Here is a 22,302-nt window from a genome sequence, read left to right on the forward strand (position 1 = left end):
GCATGAAAATTTTTTCAATAAATATCTGCTATAAAAAAGGAACTACAATACACTCTAATTTACCTGTGGAAGGGTGGTTACACCAACAAGGTACATAGGATGAAGGATCTAACACTCTTCGTGGGGCTTCAGGGGAGTAAGAACAATTCGTGGGTCCTCCTCTAGAATACGTTCAGTGTCATCGCTGTCAAAGAGCAGGTAATACGGGGATCAATTTATAATTAACCAACATACTCCTTAGGACACCTTAGTACAGTATCACAGTTATTGCTAAGAAGACAAATCTACGAGGAAAGATAGGCAAAAAACAAATTATAACTACTTCCAAACAAGGACAGAAGGTTGCTATTATACCAGTACTTGAGACTTCAGTTGAACCTATAGAGAACAGTAGTCTGTAATTTAAATTTATTTAACTATACAAAATTAGGAGTATTATTCATAATGGTAACTGTCATTCTTTATTTACATTGGTAAAAAAAATAAAAAAATGAAAAAACATTTTGCAAATAATTAATAAATGAAAAAAATTAATACTATGGGCATATATCAAGAATAAATCTACTGGAAATCTATTTAGTAAATGTAATAGGATATAATGCATGAATGACCTCTATTACACACAGTACATGAAACTTTTCCAACTTATGTTAAGACCTTCATTTAGGAATGTAGCCCAGTGGTAAATGGAGAACAGTCGATTCCTATTACGGCAAATAACAAAACATCTTATATTTTGAAGACATTCAGTGTTGCTTTCCAGGAGCTATAAACTTTTGACAGAAGGTTTAAAAGGCCATTCTAGTTCAAAATTGCCTGTAAGCTACAAAATTACATAGGAACTGTTCAGAATATTCAAAAGCACTCATTTGCATGAAAACAGTTTTTGATGGAACACTTAACAAGTAAGTATTGTTAATGTTTGCATGAAGCTGGCAAAATCACTTGGCAACTAAGCGACAGACATGGTAATACTGACTATATGTCAGTATGCTGATTACATGGAATGAGAGGGCACAACATCAAAATTCTCTAAAACACTTTAATATACAGCTTATATGAGGAAAAATGTTTTACAACATACTTCCTTTTAAGGAATCAATTGATGGTTTAGAGGACCTTCACCATCAGGTAAGTTATTACATAAGATTTTCCCTTACGGGGTAAAGACATGAAGTGGAATGGAATTTAAAATTTTGGACAGAGGCCATGTGCTGGGACCTATGAGGTTTTTCAACACTGAAAGCCAAATTGAGAGTAAAAAGGTTTTAAAGGTGTAACAGGAGGAAAACCTTGCAGTTTACACTATGAAACAATTAAGAAGGGGTGGAAAGTAAGATGGATAGGGCTGAAGGGATGCTGAAAAGAGCCTCAAGTAATGCCTACTTCACAGTGCACTAACAAGATGTTGGGGTGGTTTACGACATGAAATTTGTCTCCCCTCTCTTCTGTGTTGTGTACTTGCTGATCGAATTCTAATCTAGCCTGTCTTCATCTACACCTTTTCAATGATTTCTTTGCCCTTCTTACTGGCTTTTGTCCTACTTTCATATCTACTAGTATTTTGACTAACCATTCCTAAACCTTTCTAGTCACTTGTCCAAATATTCTCATGTCTTTCTACCACCCTTTCTCTCCACAACAAGACCTTCCCACCATCCTTAGGCAATAATTTTTAGCATTCTATACTCACACGTTTTCAAAACCTTCATTTTCCTTTGTAGCACATATATCTCTGCAGCATAACGGGATACTCTTATATACCAAAAAGAAAAGCATCTCTTTCTACTTCATCCATGCTCTTCCTACTTTTTCTTGGTTCCCTCTTAATACCTGCTTCACACAGTCCAGCATTCTTCCCAGGTAACTATGTTTTATAAGATCTGACCTTCCCTGTAGCATATTATTCCCCCTCCTTCTCTTCCCTTTTGCTGCTCCTGTACATTTTGGGCATCAAAATCTCTTATTCCCGAAAGGGTCTTCGGAGAGAATGTAAGACTTATAAAAAGTACTTTTTGTACCATCTCTTGATTCTACTATTTAAAAAAAACACTCATTCCAAGAGACACGATCAAAATATAACACAAGTTATATACAACTAAACATTACTGGTATTCTGAAAAACACAAAACACCTCCACCAATAAAAGGTAATCATGAAACAGTGGTTCCTATATTACAAAAAATGGTATAAAACTGACATACCAACATCAATCTGATGTATGAAGTGCAGTGACAAAGTATACACTGCTTCTATCAGTTAATAAAAAGAACAAGCTATAAGACCTTTCAAAACATTTTAGTTATCACTGCAAATATCTCTAGCATAAGAAACAGCAAGAACATCCATACGAGTATTATCAAATCTCCCTCCCAAAAGAATTAGTAGGCCCTAAGTAAAGCTGCAGTCACAATGCGCAATTCATGGTTCTGAGAAGACGAAAGGGCACCCCATGACAAGAACTAATGCCCTATGCTGATAACCCTTCTCAACCAACAAAGATGGCATCTTTGGGGACAATAGCAAAAATCTTCAAACTGATGTTACGAGAAGAACTGTTGCCCATTAAGCTTTCAGACATAACCCAAAAGGTTTTTTATTTACAAACCTTTTGGGTTATGTCTGTAAATAAAAAACAGTTCTATGATCAGGTCATTAAGCACAAATGATGAGGAAAAATCTCATTCAACCTATTTCGGATACATCTCTTCTGAATGAAGTATGAAGCAATATCATGCTCAAACTCAATACTAATCATGTGGACCCAAAATGGGGATAAACAGGCAGCAGAACACATGAAATCATAACTCTAAAGAACTGTGGGTTCCTTAACCACTCAAGTAAACTTTTTTGTCAACATCACCTACTGTCTTAACACACAAAAAACTGAGGTTGAACATGACCACTCTTTGTCTTGGCAAGAGGTTCCCTTAGATATAGTTATCTTGAGGACACCCTGAGGCAACAGAATTCTGTCACAAATCTCTACCAGCATGATGGTAACAACAGTCAAAAGCAAATCTACCTGACTAAACAGCCCAGAAAAGCCTCAATTGCTGGAAATGACAAGACACTGCTCAAGAAACTCTCTCTTCCAGATACAAAATAAATGACCAAGTACAATATAACTATAAAATGCTGTATTAGAATCAAAAGATTACAGCACACTAATACAAAAATAAAGCAGTAAGGGAGATGCAAAAGACTGGACACTGTACAATCTAACAATGTTAACATTAGAAACAAAACAAAAAAAACACAAACAAACAGGCAAAAGGCCAATGATACTTCAATATGAAAGAAAGGAAACACAAAATTTCAGCGAAATCTTGCTAATCCAGACTAATTTGACGAAAGTCATCTCTGAATATGTTGATGTGTAAGATAACCCAGGCTGCTTATGTTCCTGTTGCCTGCACCAACCCAAAACTATTACCAAACATGTCAAAAAGATACAAAATGCGATGTATTTTTCTGTAACTTACCAAAACAAAATAATCTTTCTACCCCAGCCTAACCTGAGTTCGAGCATTCTAAACCTACCTACCTTTATTTGTGATGGCACGTTACAATAACTGTATCAACACTTGAAGCTGTATGTTGAATCATTACATAAAACTGCTATTATTTATTTCTAAAAATAAATAGGATCAACCTCCATCAGAAACAAAATTATTATAATGCAAATGCCATAAGACTTTATTTAAATTACATTATGCTTCTCAGGACACTAAACATTTTGTACAATTGTTTTAGATTGGCTGTTAATTGCAAAAAACAGTATTATGCAATCACTAAACATATTCCCCTGCAATACAGGCTATCTCTGCCAGGTTGTCACCTTTGTCTCTCTCACTAATTTAGATCCATTAACCATTTACTGCCTTGTCTCTGTGGACATGGAAATCCAAGTAACAACAATCTTCAGCAATGAAGACTGGAAAGTCTCTACTACATAAGCTCAGTCCTGAACTTCATATTGCTCACTTCACTCGAACTTTGTGTGAAAACTGGTTAACAGCCTTAAGTGAAAAGACTTGCTATAAAAACACATTCTGTTTCATTACAATCCTATTAACCATACATAACCCTTGTATAAATTCAGGAGGGAGGGCAAAGTAATTATAACTTCTGAGGTGAACCTTGTAATTGCAAGATCAGAGGACTGAAGACGAATACCCTAGAGGACTGACACTGAATAAGGTTAAATGCCAACCTCCAGGAATATAAAGGCTATCTGCTGCAAAACGCTGGAGAATGAGGCTGAGCACTTACCCACAACATGAGGTGTGAAGATAGGCATCCAAGACAATCATGCCATTTAAGAGTGCAGAGACGATATGACAAAGTTCCTATGAAGATAGAGGAACAAGTTCCTTCCTCATTGGTAACAAGACCTAAAAGAACAATCAGCTGCCTTGAGAATGCATCTAAATAAGAGATTAATGAATCCAAATACTGTAGGAGATTAATAAAAGTTGAGTGGCATGTCCATATTTATGCCCGAAGGATAGCAAGAAGCTCCAAATTGTACTTAAAAGAAACTAGGAGAGAGCATGTACTCGTGGGAGTTCACCTTTAGCTGCATGACATAAATGTCTGAAACAACCTGATGGGAGATAGGAGGAGTGCAGAATTTCTGAGTTCATTCCAAATACTGTATATACTAAGCATCCTAACAGGGAAAAATAGAGTCCACACCACTAAAAACACCATGGGAAAGGTAGGAGTAGCAAAAGGAGAGACCATTTAGTCTGGAAGACTGCATTTTGACAATGAAATTAAGAGGGACACAAAGACCAAAGGATGTACAATTTTCTTACTGGGCAGCATTCGAGATGAAGCATAAAACGACTGGACCCATTGTTTGTGATGGATGGTGACTGGTCCATACAGACTAGGACACGTACCGTGTAAAGGCGGCCTGTGACAAGCACCCCAGACATTGAAATGGGCAAAGAATGTGACCAGTTTTGTACAAAGGTGACTAAAGCTGCTCACCATGGTGGACACTGACCAGTTTGGATAGGCTTAGGCTAGTACTGGGCATTGTAGGCAGATGTTGTTTACATGCATTTGTGACCATGCCAAAAACCAGTTCTGAGGAACTGGGATGATTGGGGGCAAGGAAGGTGCAAACTCCCTCTGTAGTGACTCCAGAGAAGCACAGCTACAGAGCAGGTTCCAAGTTGGCCCCCCCCCCCCTTCTCTTAAATTCCTGAGCAGGTGATTGGTCCCAGCATGCTCATAACCTGAGCCATCAGCCTTCCATCTGGAGCTCTGGCCCCACAAGCCCTCAACCTGCAGCACTGATACCACAAATGGGAGAGATGACTGTTGCTACCCTTCAAGGAAGCGTAGTGCCCATAGGATGTCCCGTGGGAACTACTAAGATGAGGACTTCTGAGCCTTCTTCTCCCCCTTCAACAGTTCAGGGACAAAGAAGGTGTGGAGATGGAAAAGTAACAGTATCAGTGTCAGAAGCATCAAAAGGATCTTTAACAGGAGCAGCAGCTGCAGAGGAAGGCTTCCCAACCAAATCTAACGATGACCAAGGAGCTTTCAGTAACTTCCTGGACTCTAAAGGAAGCTTCAGATCCCGGTCTAGCATTGCAGAAGTAGGGGCAATGGGGTAGGGAGCTTGTCAATGAGTGAGCAGGGGACATCCACCAACAGCCAGCCTATTCCACTGCTAGAGAGGGGGAAGGGCAGCAGCCTATACTGCCTGCTGAATCCCTAAAGATGTCTAAATGAGGGAATTCTAGTTTCTCACACCACTCAGTATTCTCCTTGCCGTATTAAGTCCCTGGAACACTCTTGCCACCAACAAAAACAAGGCATGGGATAAAAATTCATGGGTGATATAAACTCAGCACATAGGCCAATGCTCAAGGCACCTAGACTTAATGAGTACAGCAACAAAATATAAAAAATAAATAAAAATATAAAAAGATATTACCACACTGGCAAAAACTAATAATCATTATTCAACCAGCAGCAAACTTACAGCCCATATGGTGATTGGAGAAAAAGTAAGGGTATGCAGCCTAGGGAGAACTATCTTGTTAACATGTTTCAACAACCAAACCAAAGTGGTGCCAGAAATATTTCTGTGCCAGAGATGAAGGTTTGTAGTCTCATCAGAACAATAAGAACCACACCATAAACAGATAAAAAAATAATGATCCATTAAACTCTTGGAGTGATACAATTAACCTAATGCATTTACAGCATCACAACCAAGGGATGTTACAACACAATAAGTCTCATCAAAATTTCCACAAAATGTATGGTTATTTCTAAAAACTAAAGGCTACTACTGTACATTACACAATTCCCTTGGGATTGTGGTAACAAAACTAAAATACAGAATACAATGTACTGTGCACAAATAAGAGAAAGCGATGTTTATTTACCCAATGTCAGCTTTCTCTTCCATGAGATGCTGTTCCTCTGATACATCAGTGTATGGTGGTGGAGGGGTATTTCCAACACCTGGATGTGTTGGTGGGCAATACTGGGCAGATACAGGCTCTCCGGTGCTAACCATCTGTAAGCATATGAAGAAAAGAATTGAGATACTATTACCAATAAAACTGCCAAAGTTAACTCCTCGCTACTGTGCAGTGCATGTAAAATTTTGTTCAACTGTGTAAAATACTCAGGTGTACACCAACTACATTTATCAGTGTGAAATGCATAAAATGTGAAATAGTCTTCTTATGTTTCAGTTTATGATGCAACAGCCAACATAATTTTAAAAACCACACACAAAACCCTGAAACCAGGCAACTTCTTGATGGCTTGTAAGGTATCAAATTTCAGAAAAATCTCTAGAGTTACATCATAACTTGGATTCGTTTTAAAATGTCTCAGTATGAACTCAAAGGCTAGGAAGGTATACTCCAATTACTTTTAGTAATCATTTAGTCTGCCTGATGCCGAGTCTAAATTTAACAACCATGATATTTGCTTAGTAAATATTCTTTATAGATATCTATTTCAAATGAACTCACAGCCTTCAAAAGGTTACTGAATTACCTGTCCATTTACCATCATCTGGTTCTCGTGGAGTCTCTTTCTGATTCGAGCAATTTTGCCAGGGCAACATGGAACGTTGTAACCCATATTTCTGCATGAGTAAAGAAAAAAATATGTGGAAATTTTAACTGACAAAGAGGTCTCATACTACTTTCCAAATGCTGTTGTGTTTATGAATACAAGAACTTCAGCCAAAACAACCAAAGGTACTAGCTAAACATTCCAAATAAATCTCTAATAAAAAGTTTTTTACCCTTATTCATTTAAATTGATTTTGTTATAAATAAAGTCCAAAAATAGCATACCTCATATAGAAGACAACGGCAATAATTGCTGCCAACTCAAGCAAAACTCCTAAACACAAAATAATGATGTATGCTGTACTGTTCACCTCCTTGACTGAACCATCTTCCAGAGACTGGTAAGATATTGCTCCAACTATTATCATAACCTGAAAATTCATGAATTAGATCAACATTTCACTTTAGTGTACGATGAATTATAATAATTAAATTTTGATATACATTTGTAATCATTTTCAAAAGGCAGTTTATCTTATGTAAGAAAATATTTCTATGAAACAAATTACATTGATATTTTACCACAATCCCATGGTATACTTCCAACTTAATTAAAAATAAGATGTGTTAGTGAAGCACACTGCTCTACCAGCGGCACAATCCTATTTGACCTCTGACAATGACCTTCGCCTCAATGATCACATCAGCTTCATTACTGGAGGCCAAAGTTAAATTCCAATTAAACCTTTGACCTCTAGGTAATATATGACCTTGTTCTTGACCCTCTGAACCAACACTAACAAATGCTGAAATTCCATAAACAACATATTCACTAAACTGACAGATGAATCATGTGGTGTAGAAAAGTAGAGAAAACTTAAAAAGTTTAACAGGTCATGAATGTGTAAATTACACAGTTTAGTCTACCTGACATTATATGAATTAAAATTATATCAAGTAAAACCTGCAGACCATGTACATATGGTTGGAAACAAAGAGGAAGCCAAAAATCACCTGTAAATCCTCAAAATACTTTTCCCATTTATTAACATGAATACTTACACAACATGAATTACAGTAATTTTGAAGGAAAAAAAAAAAAAAATCTGTTCACAACAGAACTACTGATCTGTATGCTTTGTCGGGGGATCCCAGCATCTTTGTCTAAGCTTCTAACCTCACTCACATAGTTTGAGTCACACATTTATCAGTACTAGTCTTCAAGTCTTTGAAACCTTATTAACAATGGATAATGCCCTTGGCCACCAAGAATCCCATGACATCAACAATGAAGATATCGAAGTCATGTACTTGGCCCCTTAACATTTCCCTCATCCAAACTCAAGACTGGGGGGGGGGGGGCAGTTAAGGTACAGAGCATTTGGTAGGTACTGTAGGGGGAGAATTATTCAGGTCATTGAAGATGACATAAATACAATCAGATTTCTCAAGGAACCTTTCAAAGAAACGAGTTAAGAATGACTTGCTAGAGCTGACAGTAATAAATGCTTTACCAAACATATAGGACAAAGAAGAAAAAAGAGGGAACAACAATAGCAGAGAACAAGTTTACATTAGATATTGCAAAGGGATGGCATCCATTCATTGCTCTCATGGACTATTTTTATGATGCTGAACTGTAGATAATACAGGACTTGAGAGTGCAGGAAACAGCAGAGGAAGCAATTAAAGCATATAAATAAATTTTTAAATTCATCAAAAGGCAAAGGCAGTTAAACAAAGTCATACTATTTCCACAGGGCCAAATCCAGAATCATTCTAGTCCCCATACATCTTCCACCTGTCATCACAGGCTATATTATCAAATACCTTACAGTCAAAGGGGCTAGGCAGTCTGTCTCATAATGTGGCTGGTATTAACTTGTCATTAAAAAGCCGTGTCAAAGAAGTACGGCTTATCTGTAAACAGCAAAAAACAGTCTCCCATCTTTTAAATATGTTGCTATACTTCCAGAAGATATCATCTCCATGATCTCTCTCATTTTACTCTGCCCTGGTGTTCCCATTGTTCCTGATGTACATCTGGGATGACTTCTGATTCCATTGCACAAAAGATGGTCTCTCCTTGGAAGTAAATTCAGTGCAGCTTCACTTGCTGATATATAAGCCTCTTCATAACCATCCACACCTACATGTGCACAAATCCAACAAAGTTCAATTGCACTACTCTACACTTTATTATGCACAATCATCACACAATCTATAAAACCAACAATTTTTGTTTAATTACTAAATCAAATAAGGTTGAACTCAGCACACTACTTTGGAGAATTCCTTCCAGTTGGCATTTATTTGCTGACAAAGTGTTCAGCCAGGGAATTACTCACTGGTCATGTGCTTATCATCCATTTTTACAATCAAGGGTGGATTTGGAGAAAAAAATTCTTCCATTTTCTTTTGTTTCTTCCAAAACAATAAAAGGAGTTCTGCTGTTTACTAAAGGCACTAACAATTTTGTAGGTTAGAAGAAAAATGTGTTAAATAGTTTCTTGTAAAAATTTCCCTCATTTGAGGTTGCTATTTTATCACCAACAGCTGAAATCTCACACAGTTCGACTGTATAAGTGGTTATAACAACAAGTGCATCCTCACAACAAAATTGAAGGCTAATATTCCAAATCCAATGCCAACACTTTACTTCGGAGCTGTCGATAAATTTAAACGCTGAACCACTAAGTTCCATAAAAATTACATGAGACACTATCTGTCATAAAAATTTCCATTAGGGCAGGGGGAGGGGGGGGGTTGCTGATATTCTGAATGCAAGCATTTCACCTTTGGCCATGTTGAGATTATTTAATATTTTTTTTACCCTAAAACTTAAGGTTGTGGCACTTCAGAGTGTGATTCATAATACTGTAAAACCTTTCAGTATTATGAGTCTTGAATTGCAGGAGTTGGTAAGTCTATACAACCTACAACAGTATCAAATGTTGGGAGATTGCTAGAATGTCTAAAGCTCCTCTCCATCATCAACAAAAAGACTTGACAAGTGAGGATTTCAAGCCTTTTGTGACCAATCTACTGCCAATATGAAAAACAGAGCCTAAATCTTTATTCAGCTTATAAATGAAGAATTTGCTAACCTTTAGTGAGGATATCAGTTTTGTCCAACATTGGACAAAACTGTCATACTAGTTGGAAATTTAAAATCATTCATATCTGCCCCGAGTACAACTCTGTCAGTTATCACTTAAACTTTCGTTTCTACTGCTACTCTTGCCATGGCAAATGATAACGGAAAAATCATCCATAAAGAATGTGGAAGGAAGTCATGGGGAATGACTTAGGATATCCCATTGATTACTATATCAAATAAGGTTGAACTCAGCACACTACTCTGGGGAACTCCTTCCTCTTGGCATTTATTTGCTGACAGTGTGTTCAGCCAGATAATTACTCAATTCTGTTGCACTAGTCATCCATTTTTACAATCAAGAGTAGATTTGGAGCAAGATATCCTTTGATTTTCCTTTGTTTCTTCCAAAGCAATTGATGTAGTTCTGCTGTTTACTAAAAGCACTAGCAATGATTATGAATTGCCTCTACCTGCTTTTATTGCACAATAGAGCTATTCTCTACCTTTCATGTATATATATTACAGTACAGGTCGACTGTAATACACTTAACCCAACCACCTCATCCTACTTTAAAATATCCTGTAAATCAGTACAAGTTGATTAATAAGGAAAAAAGAAACATTAAATGAAAATCCACGTGAAATATTACTGAAGCACAGGCAAAATAAGTGGTACAGGTACTTCTGTTGACTTACACTAGAAAGTTCATCACTGCCGCTTCCAAAATGAAGAACTGGAATTTGCAACTAAGCACATTCACATGTCTTCAGGTGAAGGGCTGTCAAGATTCCCACCTTCTTCATCTTGGAATTTTATTATATATTTTTGCTATTCTCATCCATATTTTTACTGTATTTTCTAATTTTTTAATTTTTACAACACAAAAGATAACCACAATCGTGTGTGTAAGGTAGGTACGAACACACAAACTCATTCGTTGGCACTGGAGAACTTCCTACAGCTTGTTTTGGTTCAAGTTGTTATGCTTAATTTTTTAATTTATATTTTATGTTATTCTACTTTTTATTTTTACAACCCGAAAGATAACTGCAGTTGTGCGCATAGGGTATGTACAAACGCACAAACTCATTTGCTAGTGCCGGAGAACTTGCATCAGCTTGTTTTGGTTCATGATGCGCTTATTTTTCTTTATATTTTATGCTATCCTCATTTATATTTTTACTGTATTTTCTCTTTTTTTTTTTTTTTCACAACCCAAATGGTAAACGCAATCGTGTGCCTAGGGTACGTATGAACACAAATTCATTTGCTGGCATTGGAAAGCTCACTACAGCTTGTTTTTGGTTGGTGTTGTTACTCTTATGATGTTTTTATCTAAATTTTACACTTTTCTCATTTATAATTTTACTGTATTTTCTCATTTTTTATTCTTAAAACCCCAAGGGTAAACGTAATCATGTGCATAGGGTACGTATCAACACACAGACTCATTCTTTGGCACTGGAGAACTTGCTACAGGATGTTGTGGTTCATGTTGTTACATTTGGGATTTTTTTATTTATATTTTACACTACGTACTCTCATTTATATTTTTACTGTATTTTCTCACTTTCTATTTCTACAACCCAAAAGATAAATGCAATCCTGTGTGTAGGGTATGTACTTATGCACAAACTCATTTACTGGCACTGGAGAACTTCCTACAGCTTTTGTTTCATGTTGTTATGCTTATGCTTTTCTTATTTATATATTCTGCTATTATTTATATTTTTACTGCAGTTTCTCATTTTTTTACAACCCAAAAGACAAATACAATCGTGTGCGTAGGGAACGTACGTACACACACACACACACGTAGCGCCAACAAACAGTAGCGGCAGCTTGGTGTGGTGACCCGGAAAATTTTAAATTGTGTTAGCTGAAATTACTTTACTGTATATATCTTGTAATCATGTGAACACGGAGCCCAAGATGATGCTGACAGGGGCAAAAATACTCAAAAAGGAAAAATTCATTAAACCCTTAAACATACTCAAGGTGAAAGATGAAAATGTAAGAAACATCACAAAATAATGAAAAGAAAAGTACAGAAGCTACCAGAAATCAGTCTAGCCTGAGATAAACTGTATTTGTCCAAACACTTGAAAGTTACACAGGAGAATGAGTATTATGCTTCCTGGAAGACAGTGGACTACAAACTGAGCATGTGCAGTGGAACCTACTTTCTTTCAGCTCTTCAAATCATTAAAACTGGGATCCATTTACATAGAATACGGCTAGCTATGATTATGGGGTTTCTTACTGTATAACCAATATAAAATATATTACCTGTCAAAAAAAAAAAAAAAAAAAAAAAAAAAAAAAACAAGAATAACACTACAGTCCAATGAAGCTTATATTACTCACCAATCCCATGACTGCAAACATGACCGACACAATAAGGACCAGGGTGCGTGACCACAAACTTCCTGAAGAACTCTGTGCTAGAAATGAAGGCATCCATGTTTTACTTCGGTCATGTTGAAGGGTTGTAGTAGTAGGCTGATAGACCTGGTCCCGCATTGTATTGAACAACTGACTGCCAGAATAGAAAGATATTATTTGCTTTATTTACAAGAATATAAAAATATTTATTGCTTTATTTACAAGAATAAAAATATATGTTTTTTTACACATGAAAACACATTTTTAGCATAAGAGTACCTGAATACAAAGTAAAAAAAAATTGAATATAGGTTAAACCCCCTAGTACAGTACTAAGTTGCATATAAACAGTTATTAACAAATAATCGAATTGTATCTATAATGCTCTTACACCACTGTTTAGTGTCTGAATTCATTTCAGGATAATAATAATGCAAACTATACTCTCAAGTCCAGCAGATACAGCACTCATGTAATCTTGATCACAATTTAGTAAAGACCAATCCCAATTAAAAGATACCTTAGCATCTGGAAAACTAATCAAAATATGACAGTAATTTCACATTGCCTGACATATAATTCAGAACAACGTGCTGCCTTTGCTTCAGACATCTGAGCAGCGACTTCACTCCATCCACAAGTAACTCCTTTCATCAACGGCAACTGTGTAAATGGTATCACAGTGCCCCTCTTCATCTGCCACAACTAAATGTGCTGATTATAACCTGACATAACTAAATGTATCACAATGGTTATCTTCATACACTGCACATAAGTGGAGTAACAGAGCCTATCTTTACCCAGCAAAACTAAGTGGTATCACAGTGCCTCTCTTCACCTGACACGACAAATTAGTAACACTGTGCCTATCTTCACTTGATGCAACTGAATGGTATCACAGTACCTATCTATGCCAGGAACATCTTAACTTGATGCAAAGTAAGTGGTATTACAAAACACACCATAACTTGATGGAGCTAAGAGGTATAACAGTACCAATCTTCACCTGTCACAACTAAATGGTATCGAAAACAGTATCAAAGTGTCTGTCTTCTGACAGAACTAAAAGATATCAATGTGCCTATCTTCATGTGATGTAACTAAGTGGTACAGCAGTGGCTATTCCTCACCTAACACAACTTAATATCACAGTGCCTATCTTCACCTAATGCAACAAAATGGTATCACAGTCCACATTTCCAACTAGCATAACTAAATTATATAAAAAAAGCATATTTTTACCCAAGGATATAACTTAACACTCTTGTTGGTTTGCCACTTACAAATAATGTTTTTATGTGACCTAATCCTACTCAAGATTAGGAAGTTTCATACTATGCACATATAGACAACTTTGTAGAATAGATATTCCTAAAATCAACAGTAATACGTCTTATATATAAAAAAATGCAAATAATTCTGTTCAAGCTGAGAGTGCTAGGTTTTTCAATACTTCCCTGAATATCAAGGTGAATCAGTTTTTAAAAAATTACATATTTCTAAATATATAAAAATTATATATTTCTAAATATATATATATATTATATTATATATATATATATATATATATATATATATATATATATATATATATATATATATATATATATATATATATATATATATATATAAATAAGAACCACTTACACTTGCAACTCTGAATTACTGTTACAGAAACTTTTTATACATCATGTTACATATCTCTAAAAGTTACATACACAGTATTATACCTACAGGGCAATAGTAAGCAAACAACAAAACAGTTTCTTTATGAAGTAACACAATCAAACTAGCTAAAAAACAGCCACCCACAGCACTGACAATACTTTAAGCAACATACCTTGGTGGACTTCTCCAAACCTTATTACATCATGATAAACGAGAAAATGAGAATGAAGAGTTATAGATAATCAGTCTGAATCCAGACAACATGGGTGAATAAGACAAGCGAAACTGTCGTACCTGTTTTAGGTTAACCTGTTTTTCCAGTAAACCTCACTTTTACAAAGAACTTCTAATTCTAAAATTATATTATCTGTCTACACAGTAGTACATATACATTTCTTATGGAATCTCCATTACTACTGTAAGGGATGCACAAAAAAAAAAAAATTAAATGCCATATCCACCCCATGGGGTTTTTTGAGCATTGTGGAACCTGATGCCAGTTTCAATGCATTGATTTCTGGAATGATGTTGCTTGCCCATACACATGTCTTGTAGTACTTGGTTGCTGTATAATTATTGGGTAATCTGTAACAGCTTCATGACCACATATCACTCAATTGGTTTCTGTTAACCTTTAATATATGTAACATTTTTCAGGTGTTGTCCCTTTGTGTATTAATGACTGATTTTCTCTTCTCCACCAACTTGTTACTTATTTGTTTTGGATTTTTTCTTTTTTTAAAAACAGGATTATGTCCACATTATGAGTAATAATAATTATAACAACATGGTAATACCATAATTATTGATTGTTAAAAATGTAGTTAAGGTAAGTGCAAGGTAGGAGGAATCCCATGTCCCACCTGACAGAAGCTTCACTTTTTTCTTTGGCCAAACGAACAGATGTGGGGCTGGTCAGAAGTAGGTTTAGTACATATACACTTCATAAGTGTAATCTAAAAAACTTTGAAATTTTCTATTTTTCCTAGAATACACATACAAGGTCAAGAACTCTAATGTCTCATCTTTATCTAGTTTGCACCTTATGGTGAGGCTGACTGAATGGTACATCACCACCCAAAACCATCATCTTCAAGATCATGTAAAAGAGAAGGGGATGGCTGACTCATAGAAATGTTCCTACAGCCCAACATACCAATGGAAAAGACTGATTGGGCCCTTTGGGCCCTGTGCCAGAGTTTGGTCCCTTTCCTTACCATTAAATGTCCAATAAATCCAGGTCAGCAAGCAGCCATGTTATAAAAACAGGCATGAACAATACTACAGTGCTACATCCGAGGCACCCTTGTCTCAAGAGGATGCAGACAATATCATAAGACCATAGTTTTCAGATAGGTGCTAGCTTTCGCAGCTTACCTGCATCAAGCCACACCAACAAAAACACTGATTGGACTGTCATCAGTATGAAGGGAACAAAAGAGGACCCAGCATTGTAATTAGCCAATAGCATATAGCAGTGTGTGGTAATAAAGCTTTCTTTGTGCTGTACATAAAATAGTTTATAATAAACAAAAATCTCTATTCCTTCCTTGAAAAATCGGCAATGAAACACAGTCCAACTTCTTAAATCCAGGAACCTTGGGACCAAGCGACTGCTGGAAACCAGAATCCCGGAATATAGAATACACCCCTACAAAATTTGATAACCACAGCTTGACAGCACAAGAAAGGACAACCGAATGACTTTGAAGAGGACAGAACAGTGTGTTTCAATAACGCAGACATTCTGTTTGTGTGCTATGCTTGATAGCAAAAGAATTATTGTAATTGCCAAAACACACACACTGTACAGTTCACAACTGGGGGACATATAGGGAAGTTTTAAACCTATGAGAGGCCTGGGAGAAACCTAACATTTTTGGAGCTAATTCAGACTATGTTGGGGTTGGAAGGATGGCAAGAAGTACCCTAGTTGCCAACGTAGCCTACTACTTTGCGAAGTTCTGACACCACTTTTTATAATTTTATTACTCATATTTTCACTTTACCATTTTATAAATCACATTTTATATCTTTGGACTCTTTCTTCATACTCCATAATTTTCTTTAAAATAGTGTACTTTACGTAACACATTCAGCCTACATTCCTGAGTTAGCCTAACCGTAAGTCAACTACTTAACTTTTCTGAATCTGCTGAATACGTATTATCGGTGATTTTCATCTCCTAAATTTACTACCTTCATAATGATCGCTATTAGTTTCTTTGTCATTAACTTTGATTGTAGAGCAATGAAATGACAAAAATAAAGAACAAATTTTGGCGATCACTTAGGGCATTTGACACTTTGCTGTCAAAAAAGTAAACAAAGTACACTGCCATCTATTGAGGCTAATGGGAGGGGAAGGATAGAAAACCTTTTCTAGCATGGGTAAAGATTTATGCTTGCACTTCTGACATCTAGCATCATCTGATCTCATGGGTGGCATATCAAATAGGTAAATATACAGCTATATAAAAGAAAAGATCAAGACCATATCGTCTAGCTCCTGGTTCCTAGGCACTCACTCCACAAACACAGTTGCGGGTACACTACACTTTTCACGTGAGGTGCAGAGCTTTTTTTAACTTGATTCAGTTTTACTTTATACCCTTCTCTTTCATACTGCTGATTAGATTTTTTACCTGAATCCCCTTGTTTTTTATTACACTTTTAAATGTCTTTAGCTTTACTTTAATAGTACATCAAACTGTTTACTTTAATCCTTGACCATTACCCTATTCTACAACAAGGAACCCCCCAAAAGTTGTAAACAATATGTGGCACCGCCCTTGTGGCTGCTCAGTGAACTAATGGCAGTTGATTCAAAATCGAGCTAAACCAAGGGAGTTCCTGGACCACAGAATGACAGTTTCAAGAGGTTTGTCTGTACAAGAAATAAAGTTTTCATATATCATATATCATGTGGACATGGAGGTTTTTATCTTTGAAAAGTTTGTGAGTTTGTATGTAAAGCACTACTTGTACTCTGAAACCAATGTTACATGTTACTGCAGCAGATGTAAAACCCAAGTTGACAAAATGAAGACAGTAGCCAAGTATTTCCAACTTTTGATAAACAACCTAAGGATCTGATCAAAATTGGTTACAGTACAAATACTGAAACTTATCAAATTGTTTTAAAAACTTGCATTTAGGCTAATACCATACCATTTAAAATTACCAAAAACTTCCAATCTCTCTCTTTAAATACAAAATACTGGGAAAAAATTAACACCAAAGCAGTTATTTTCAAAATATGGTAATTTAATGCAATAAGGCCTTATACATAATGTTTATACTGTACACAGTGAAAATATTCATTAAGATATGTGCTACAGAAAAACATTACCTGTACAGTAAGGGGCGAGGAATTTCTAATTTACACACATTTTACACCAAATGTACTTTATTTTATAGAACTGACATCTACATAAACTGACTTGCTTGAACTTACAAATGCAACACGAAGTACTAACTTCAGGTAATGAAAATTTATATACATATAACCTAAATTTAGGTTAATTTTGTTTTCCAGCATTTTCAATTTTATGGTAGTTTCTGTTAAAAATAATTTATAAAAAATCAAAATCAACATATAACGGTGAGCAACAAATACTAAAAAGCCACCTACATATAAATTCCATTAAATGTTTTAACAAATTCTATAATATATAATACTGTATAATGAATAATATCACTTAAAAGCTCAAACACATTCAAAATGCCTTATTTGCACGATGTTCAATGTAACGTTCAAGCATTCAGAAGTCTGGCAACACTGGTTCTTGGCTGTATATTCAAACATATGCCTGCATATGTATTAATGGCTATCTCAATTGCACTGAATCTGTGACTTGAATATTTGTCCCCATAGCTTAGAAGAAAATTCCTACTAGTGATATTGAGCATCATGCTACTCTGTTGGAAAATGAGGTGGCCATGATAAAATGTCATTAACAGGGTGAAAAGGTTGGCGCATAGCTTGTTCTTTTGGCTCATGTCAGACAACGGTATATTGGTACTGACTGCTGTTCATGATAAGGCACAGATTTTATCCCATGTCACAGATGACTCTCCAAGGATGAGAAACAGCATCAACAACACAATCAAGATCAAGATTCATGGTAAAATTACATTGGCTTATGAGTAGCAGCATCCAAATTTCCTGCCACAATGGCAATGATTTTTGAAGCACAGCAATTTCTTCCAGAACAGATACTGTTATTCGATGTTGATGAGAACGCTTTTTACTGGATGAAAATGCCACTGCTCATTCGTATCCATGGAGGAGAAGGCTAAACTAGGTTTTGAGGTTGCAAAAGACAGCTTGACCCTTGCACAGTAATGGTGTATTGTATCATTCAAAGAACTTTCGAGCATTGTAAAACATCACCACAGCCTCCCTCACAATTATACAGATATCAAATTCCCAGTTTAGATGACCATCATCATTTCTGAGAATTGGTTCTTCCACCACTTTGTATCAGTAGTAAAGTATTGTAAGGACAAGGGCATATCAGTTAAGATCCTCCTTAACAATGCTTCTGGCCACCTACAAAACATTGTTGATTTTCTTCTTAAAACCACTGTTCAGGCACTATTACCGTAGGGAGCCTGTAGATGCAATGGACATGAATGGTGAATCAACAATCTGTGGCACACAGACATCACCCATCTGGTATATGTTAATTTTTATTGTTTTGTCTTTAAATTCTTTACAATTAAAATATATACAATTATTACATAGGCAGTAGAAAATGTATCAAATGACTTACTGCTTTAGTGACATAATGGGACTGTTATAAAGTATATATGGTGTCTAAGTTTTTTTGTAAAGGGTTTATTCAAGTTGTTTATTTGTTGCAAGTCTTAAAAAGAATTAATGACGGTACTGTATTACCTTATCGGTAAACATTCAAGTGAAATCTTCAACTTCACAGAAGGGAAAACATGTTGCAACACAAAATCTATAAGCTACAGTGAATTAAAACTACAAAATAATAGGGTATAGTACATAGCTATACAGTAAATACAGCACAGAAAAATTCTGACACACAGAAATACAAAACCGAGTCACGAAAAAGCAAAGCAAAGATACATTTGGCTCAACTTAAGCACAACAAAAGCACCTTAAAAAATTAACTCATCCACTACTACATGATGTTTCTATGGCTTCTTAATAAGCACAGAGCCATCATACTCCCATACCTCATCTTGCTGTGCTCAGGGAAGAGGGAAAGGGAGTCCGTTACTCTTACAGAGTTTCCCCGATGTTAAAATGCAAAAGTTGTAACCTATATGCAAAATAATATAAAAATTAAAATTAATCATTTAAAAACATATACTGTAGTAACAAGGCCTTATAAATAAACAGTTTCCAAGCAAAAGCAAGGCATAATTCAGCCATATGATATTTACTATTCTTAATTAACAGAGAATATTACATTAGAACATTTGTGAATATCCACTGGAAACAGAGTGGAACAAAATGGTTTAAGCGAATTCCCCCAGGGTAGATGCAACATCAATTTTCCCTGCTCCATAACTCCACTCTGTTGATGCAACACCAAACAGACTGTGAAAATATATATATTATATCTGTATTTGAAGAATACAAAAAGAGAAATTTGGATTTTCACTTGCAGCTTTTAAACATACTAATAAACACTTTCAAATACTAAGTGAAGAAAAAATACAACACAGGAAATTTTAATCTTCACAGGAAATGCATAAAATGTCATTTGACATACACAGCTGCCTTTGTACTGTAAGTTTCAACAATTATTTGTTTTTTGCTTCATTTACTTCAGTCAGTGAAAGGTTCCATTCTTGATGTCAATACTGTGCTTCTAAAAAAAAAAAAAAAAAAATTTGAAAATTGTTTGATAAAAACTGAATTGCCAAGCTTCTAAATTCATTTGCATTTACAAAGACTTAAAAGGTGAGCTTTGTAAATGAAGAATATTTGGTAATATGTATAAAAAGAAAATACCTTTGCATACACTGTGTATTTTTCAATTTCTTGTGTGACTGCTTGGAACAGAACACTAACATTAGTAATGAGAAACAATGATATCAACACTAAAGGTAATATAAATTTTCATAAAATTTATTACTTGGATACTGACCTACTATTAAAGATAGCTTTTATCTCTGTGCTAATAGATGAGTCAGCATTCAAACAAAAGAAGGTCGAATGGCTGACCAGATGAGTCTAATACACCTGTTCTCCACCATATGTGTTTCAAATGTTTTAGCTCTTGTCAGAATTCTCCTTGACATCCCACTAAGTAGTTGGGAGGTTGGATGGGTTCTACTTTAACAGTAAGAATGCAAATAATAAATTTTAATATAGCAAATTTATAAAGTATTTCTTATTTTTCCTAACATACAAACCTGAAGACCTTTACATAGAATTTAACTTGCAGACGAGCTGGAATGGCTGTTAACTTTCAAACAAGGTTGTCAACTGCTGACAGTAGGGGGAAGGCCTGACCACTTGTCGGTCTGAACTCCACTTCGGCCCAGGCATCAGAATGAGGGGTGGCTGCAGCGGGCCATAAATATAAGGAACTTCAGATTTGCATGTTAGGAAAACTAAAAATTACTTGAAAAATGAAGTTTTCATAATAAAACTAATATTGTAATACTTATCTGAACACCTGAATTCGCCCTTAATCCCACTAACCCAAACAACTCTCAATTACCAATCTCACTACTGGGAATTCTAACAGCCAGCGTTACCAACGCTGCAGGTAAAATCTTGTCACTCGAGCTACCTGAACAAACGGTTGGCAATGCTGACACAGGTATGTGCTGACAAACCCACCCTCGTCAATTGCTTTACAGGCAGTCCTTGGTTATCGGCGGGGGTTCCATTCTGGGGGTGTGATGATAACCGAAAATCGCCACTAACCAAAAATCGGCAATTTCTGGCGCTTCTTTGACGATTTTTGGGCTTATCAGTGCTGAAAAGTGCCGATTTTCGGTTATCGGCGCCTCTGTTAGGTATGCATTGGTGCCCATACCCAATTATAGGCGCAGATGTGGAAATCGGCGATTTTCAGCGCCGAAAATTGCCAATTTTTGTCGCTAGACAAGCGCCATAAAACTGGATCGCCATTAACCAGGGACTGCCTGTATTCAAGTTCAAAACTGATGTGGGGAAAGGAGGGTGGGAATCACTCAAGTGTTCAGGTAAGTATTACAATATTAGTTTTATTGTGAAAACTTCATGTTGCAATACACTCCCTGAACACCTGAATTTGCCCAATTAACATCATTTAAAGGAGGAGGGATCAATTCTATTGCATGCCCCTTTTACAACTGCAGAGATGGTAGCTCACCAATCTGCTCTGCATAGGCTATCTGTATATCCATATACTCACCATATAGATCAATGTTTTTGGTGAAGAGACATACTGGAGAGCACTTTGATCGTCAGTCAGGTCAGTATTGTCTTCATCTGTCGACCTCCCACGTGGCTATTCAGAACCTCTGATGTATGGAGGAGTACGATGAGCCTCCCATGTGGCTATTCAGAGCCTCTCATGTATGGAGGGGAATGAAGTAGTGTGCACGACTGACAAGCGATGAAGTATCTCGGCACCGACGAAAGAGCCTAGCCTACTAGAGCACCGCCTTGGATTCTCATAGGGAAACTATTAAGAGACTACAATACTTAAAAAAAAAAAAAAAAAAAAAAAAAAAAAAAAAATTACTAAACCCAAGTTCATGTGATTATACTATCACTGCTGCCTAAGATTCTAAAGGCTAACAGGAATTCCTCTATCTGGTTAACCTAAGAACCCAAACTAAGAGAATACCCCCTCAGATAAAATGAATGCACCCGAGATAATAGAGTTAGCCACAACATAAGGACTAAGAGAATACTCCTCCGATGAGGCGAATTGAATGTCTCTTAAGTAAAAAGAAGTAAACACTGAGACGGACTTCCAAATAGCCACCTCCAGAATAGAAGAAACTGGATAATTCCTTAGAAAGGAAAATGAAGTGGCCATACTCCGAATACTGTGTGCTTGGGGTAAGACAGAGCTTGAAGATAATGAAGAAGAGCCCAGAGA

At 36.1% G+C, this 22,302-nt stretch overlaps 1 protein-coding gene across 4 annotated transcripts in view; it reads right to left on the minus strand.

Moving 5' to 3' along the window:
- LOC136848689 (uncharacterized) overlaps positions 1–22,302 on the minus strand; it is a 54,645-nt gene that overhangs the window by 14,848 nt on the left and 17,495 nt on the right. For 2 of the 4 annotated variants that reach the window (XM_067121179.1, XM_067121207.1), the window contains exons 2-6: positions 12,530–12,701; positions 7,347–7,492; positions 7,042–7,132; positions 6,417–6,550; positions 64–184 (exon numbers count right to left, since the gene is read on the minus strand). In XM_067121179.1, the coding sequence (XP_066977280.1) occupies positions 109–184; positions 6,417–6,550; positions 7,042–7,132; positions 7,347–7,492; positions 12,530–12,701 (619 nt within the window). In that variant the 3' untranslated portion in view covers positions 64–108. Of the gene's footprint in view, positions 1–63; positions 185–6,416; positions 6,551–7,041; positions 7,133–7,346; positions 7,493–12,529; positions 12,702–19,426; positions 19,513–22,302 lie in introns of all 4 variants that reach the window. The other 2 variants (XM_067121197.1, XM_067121190.1) reach the window with 2 other exon arrangements.

This window comes from Macrobrachium rosenbergii, chromosome 2 (genome assembly GCF_040412425.1).
Source record: "Macrobrachium rosenbergii isolate ZJJX-2024 chromosome 2, ASM4041242v1, whole genome shotgun sequence".
NCBI classification, from domain to species: domain Eukaryota; kingdom Metazoa; phylum Arthropoda; class Malacostraca; order Decapoda; family Palaemonidae; genus Macrobrachium; species Macrobrachium rosenbergii.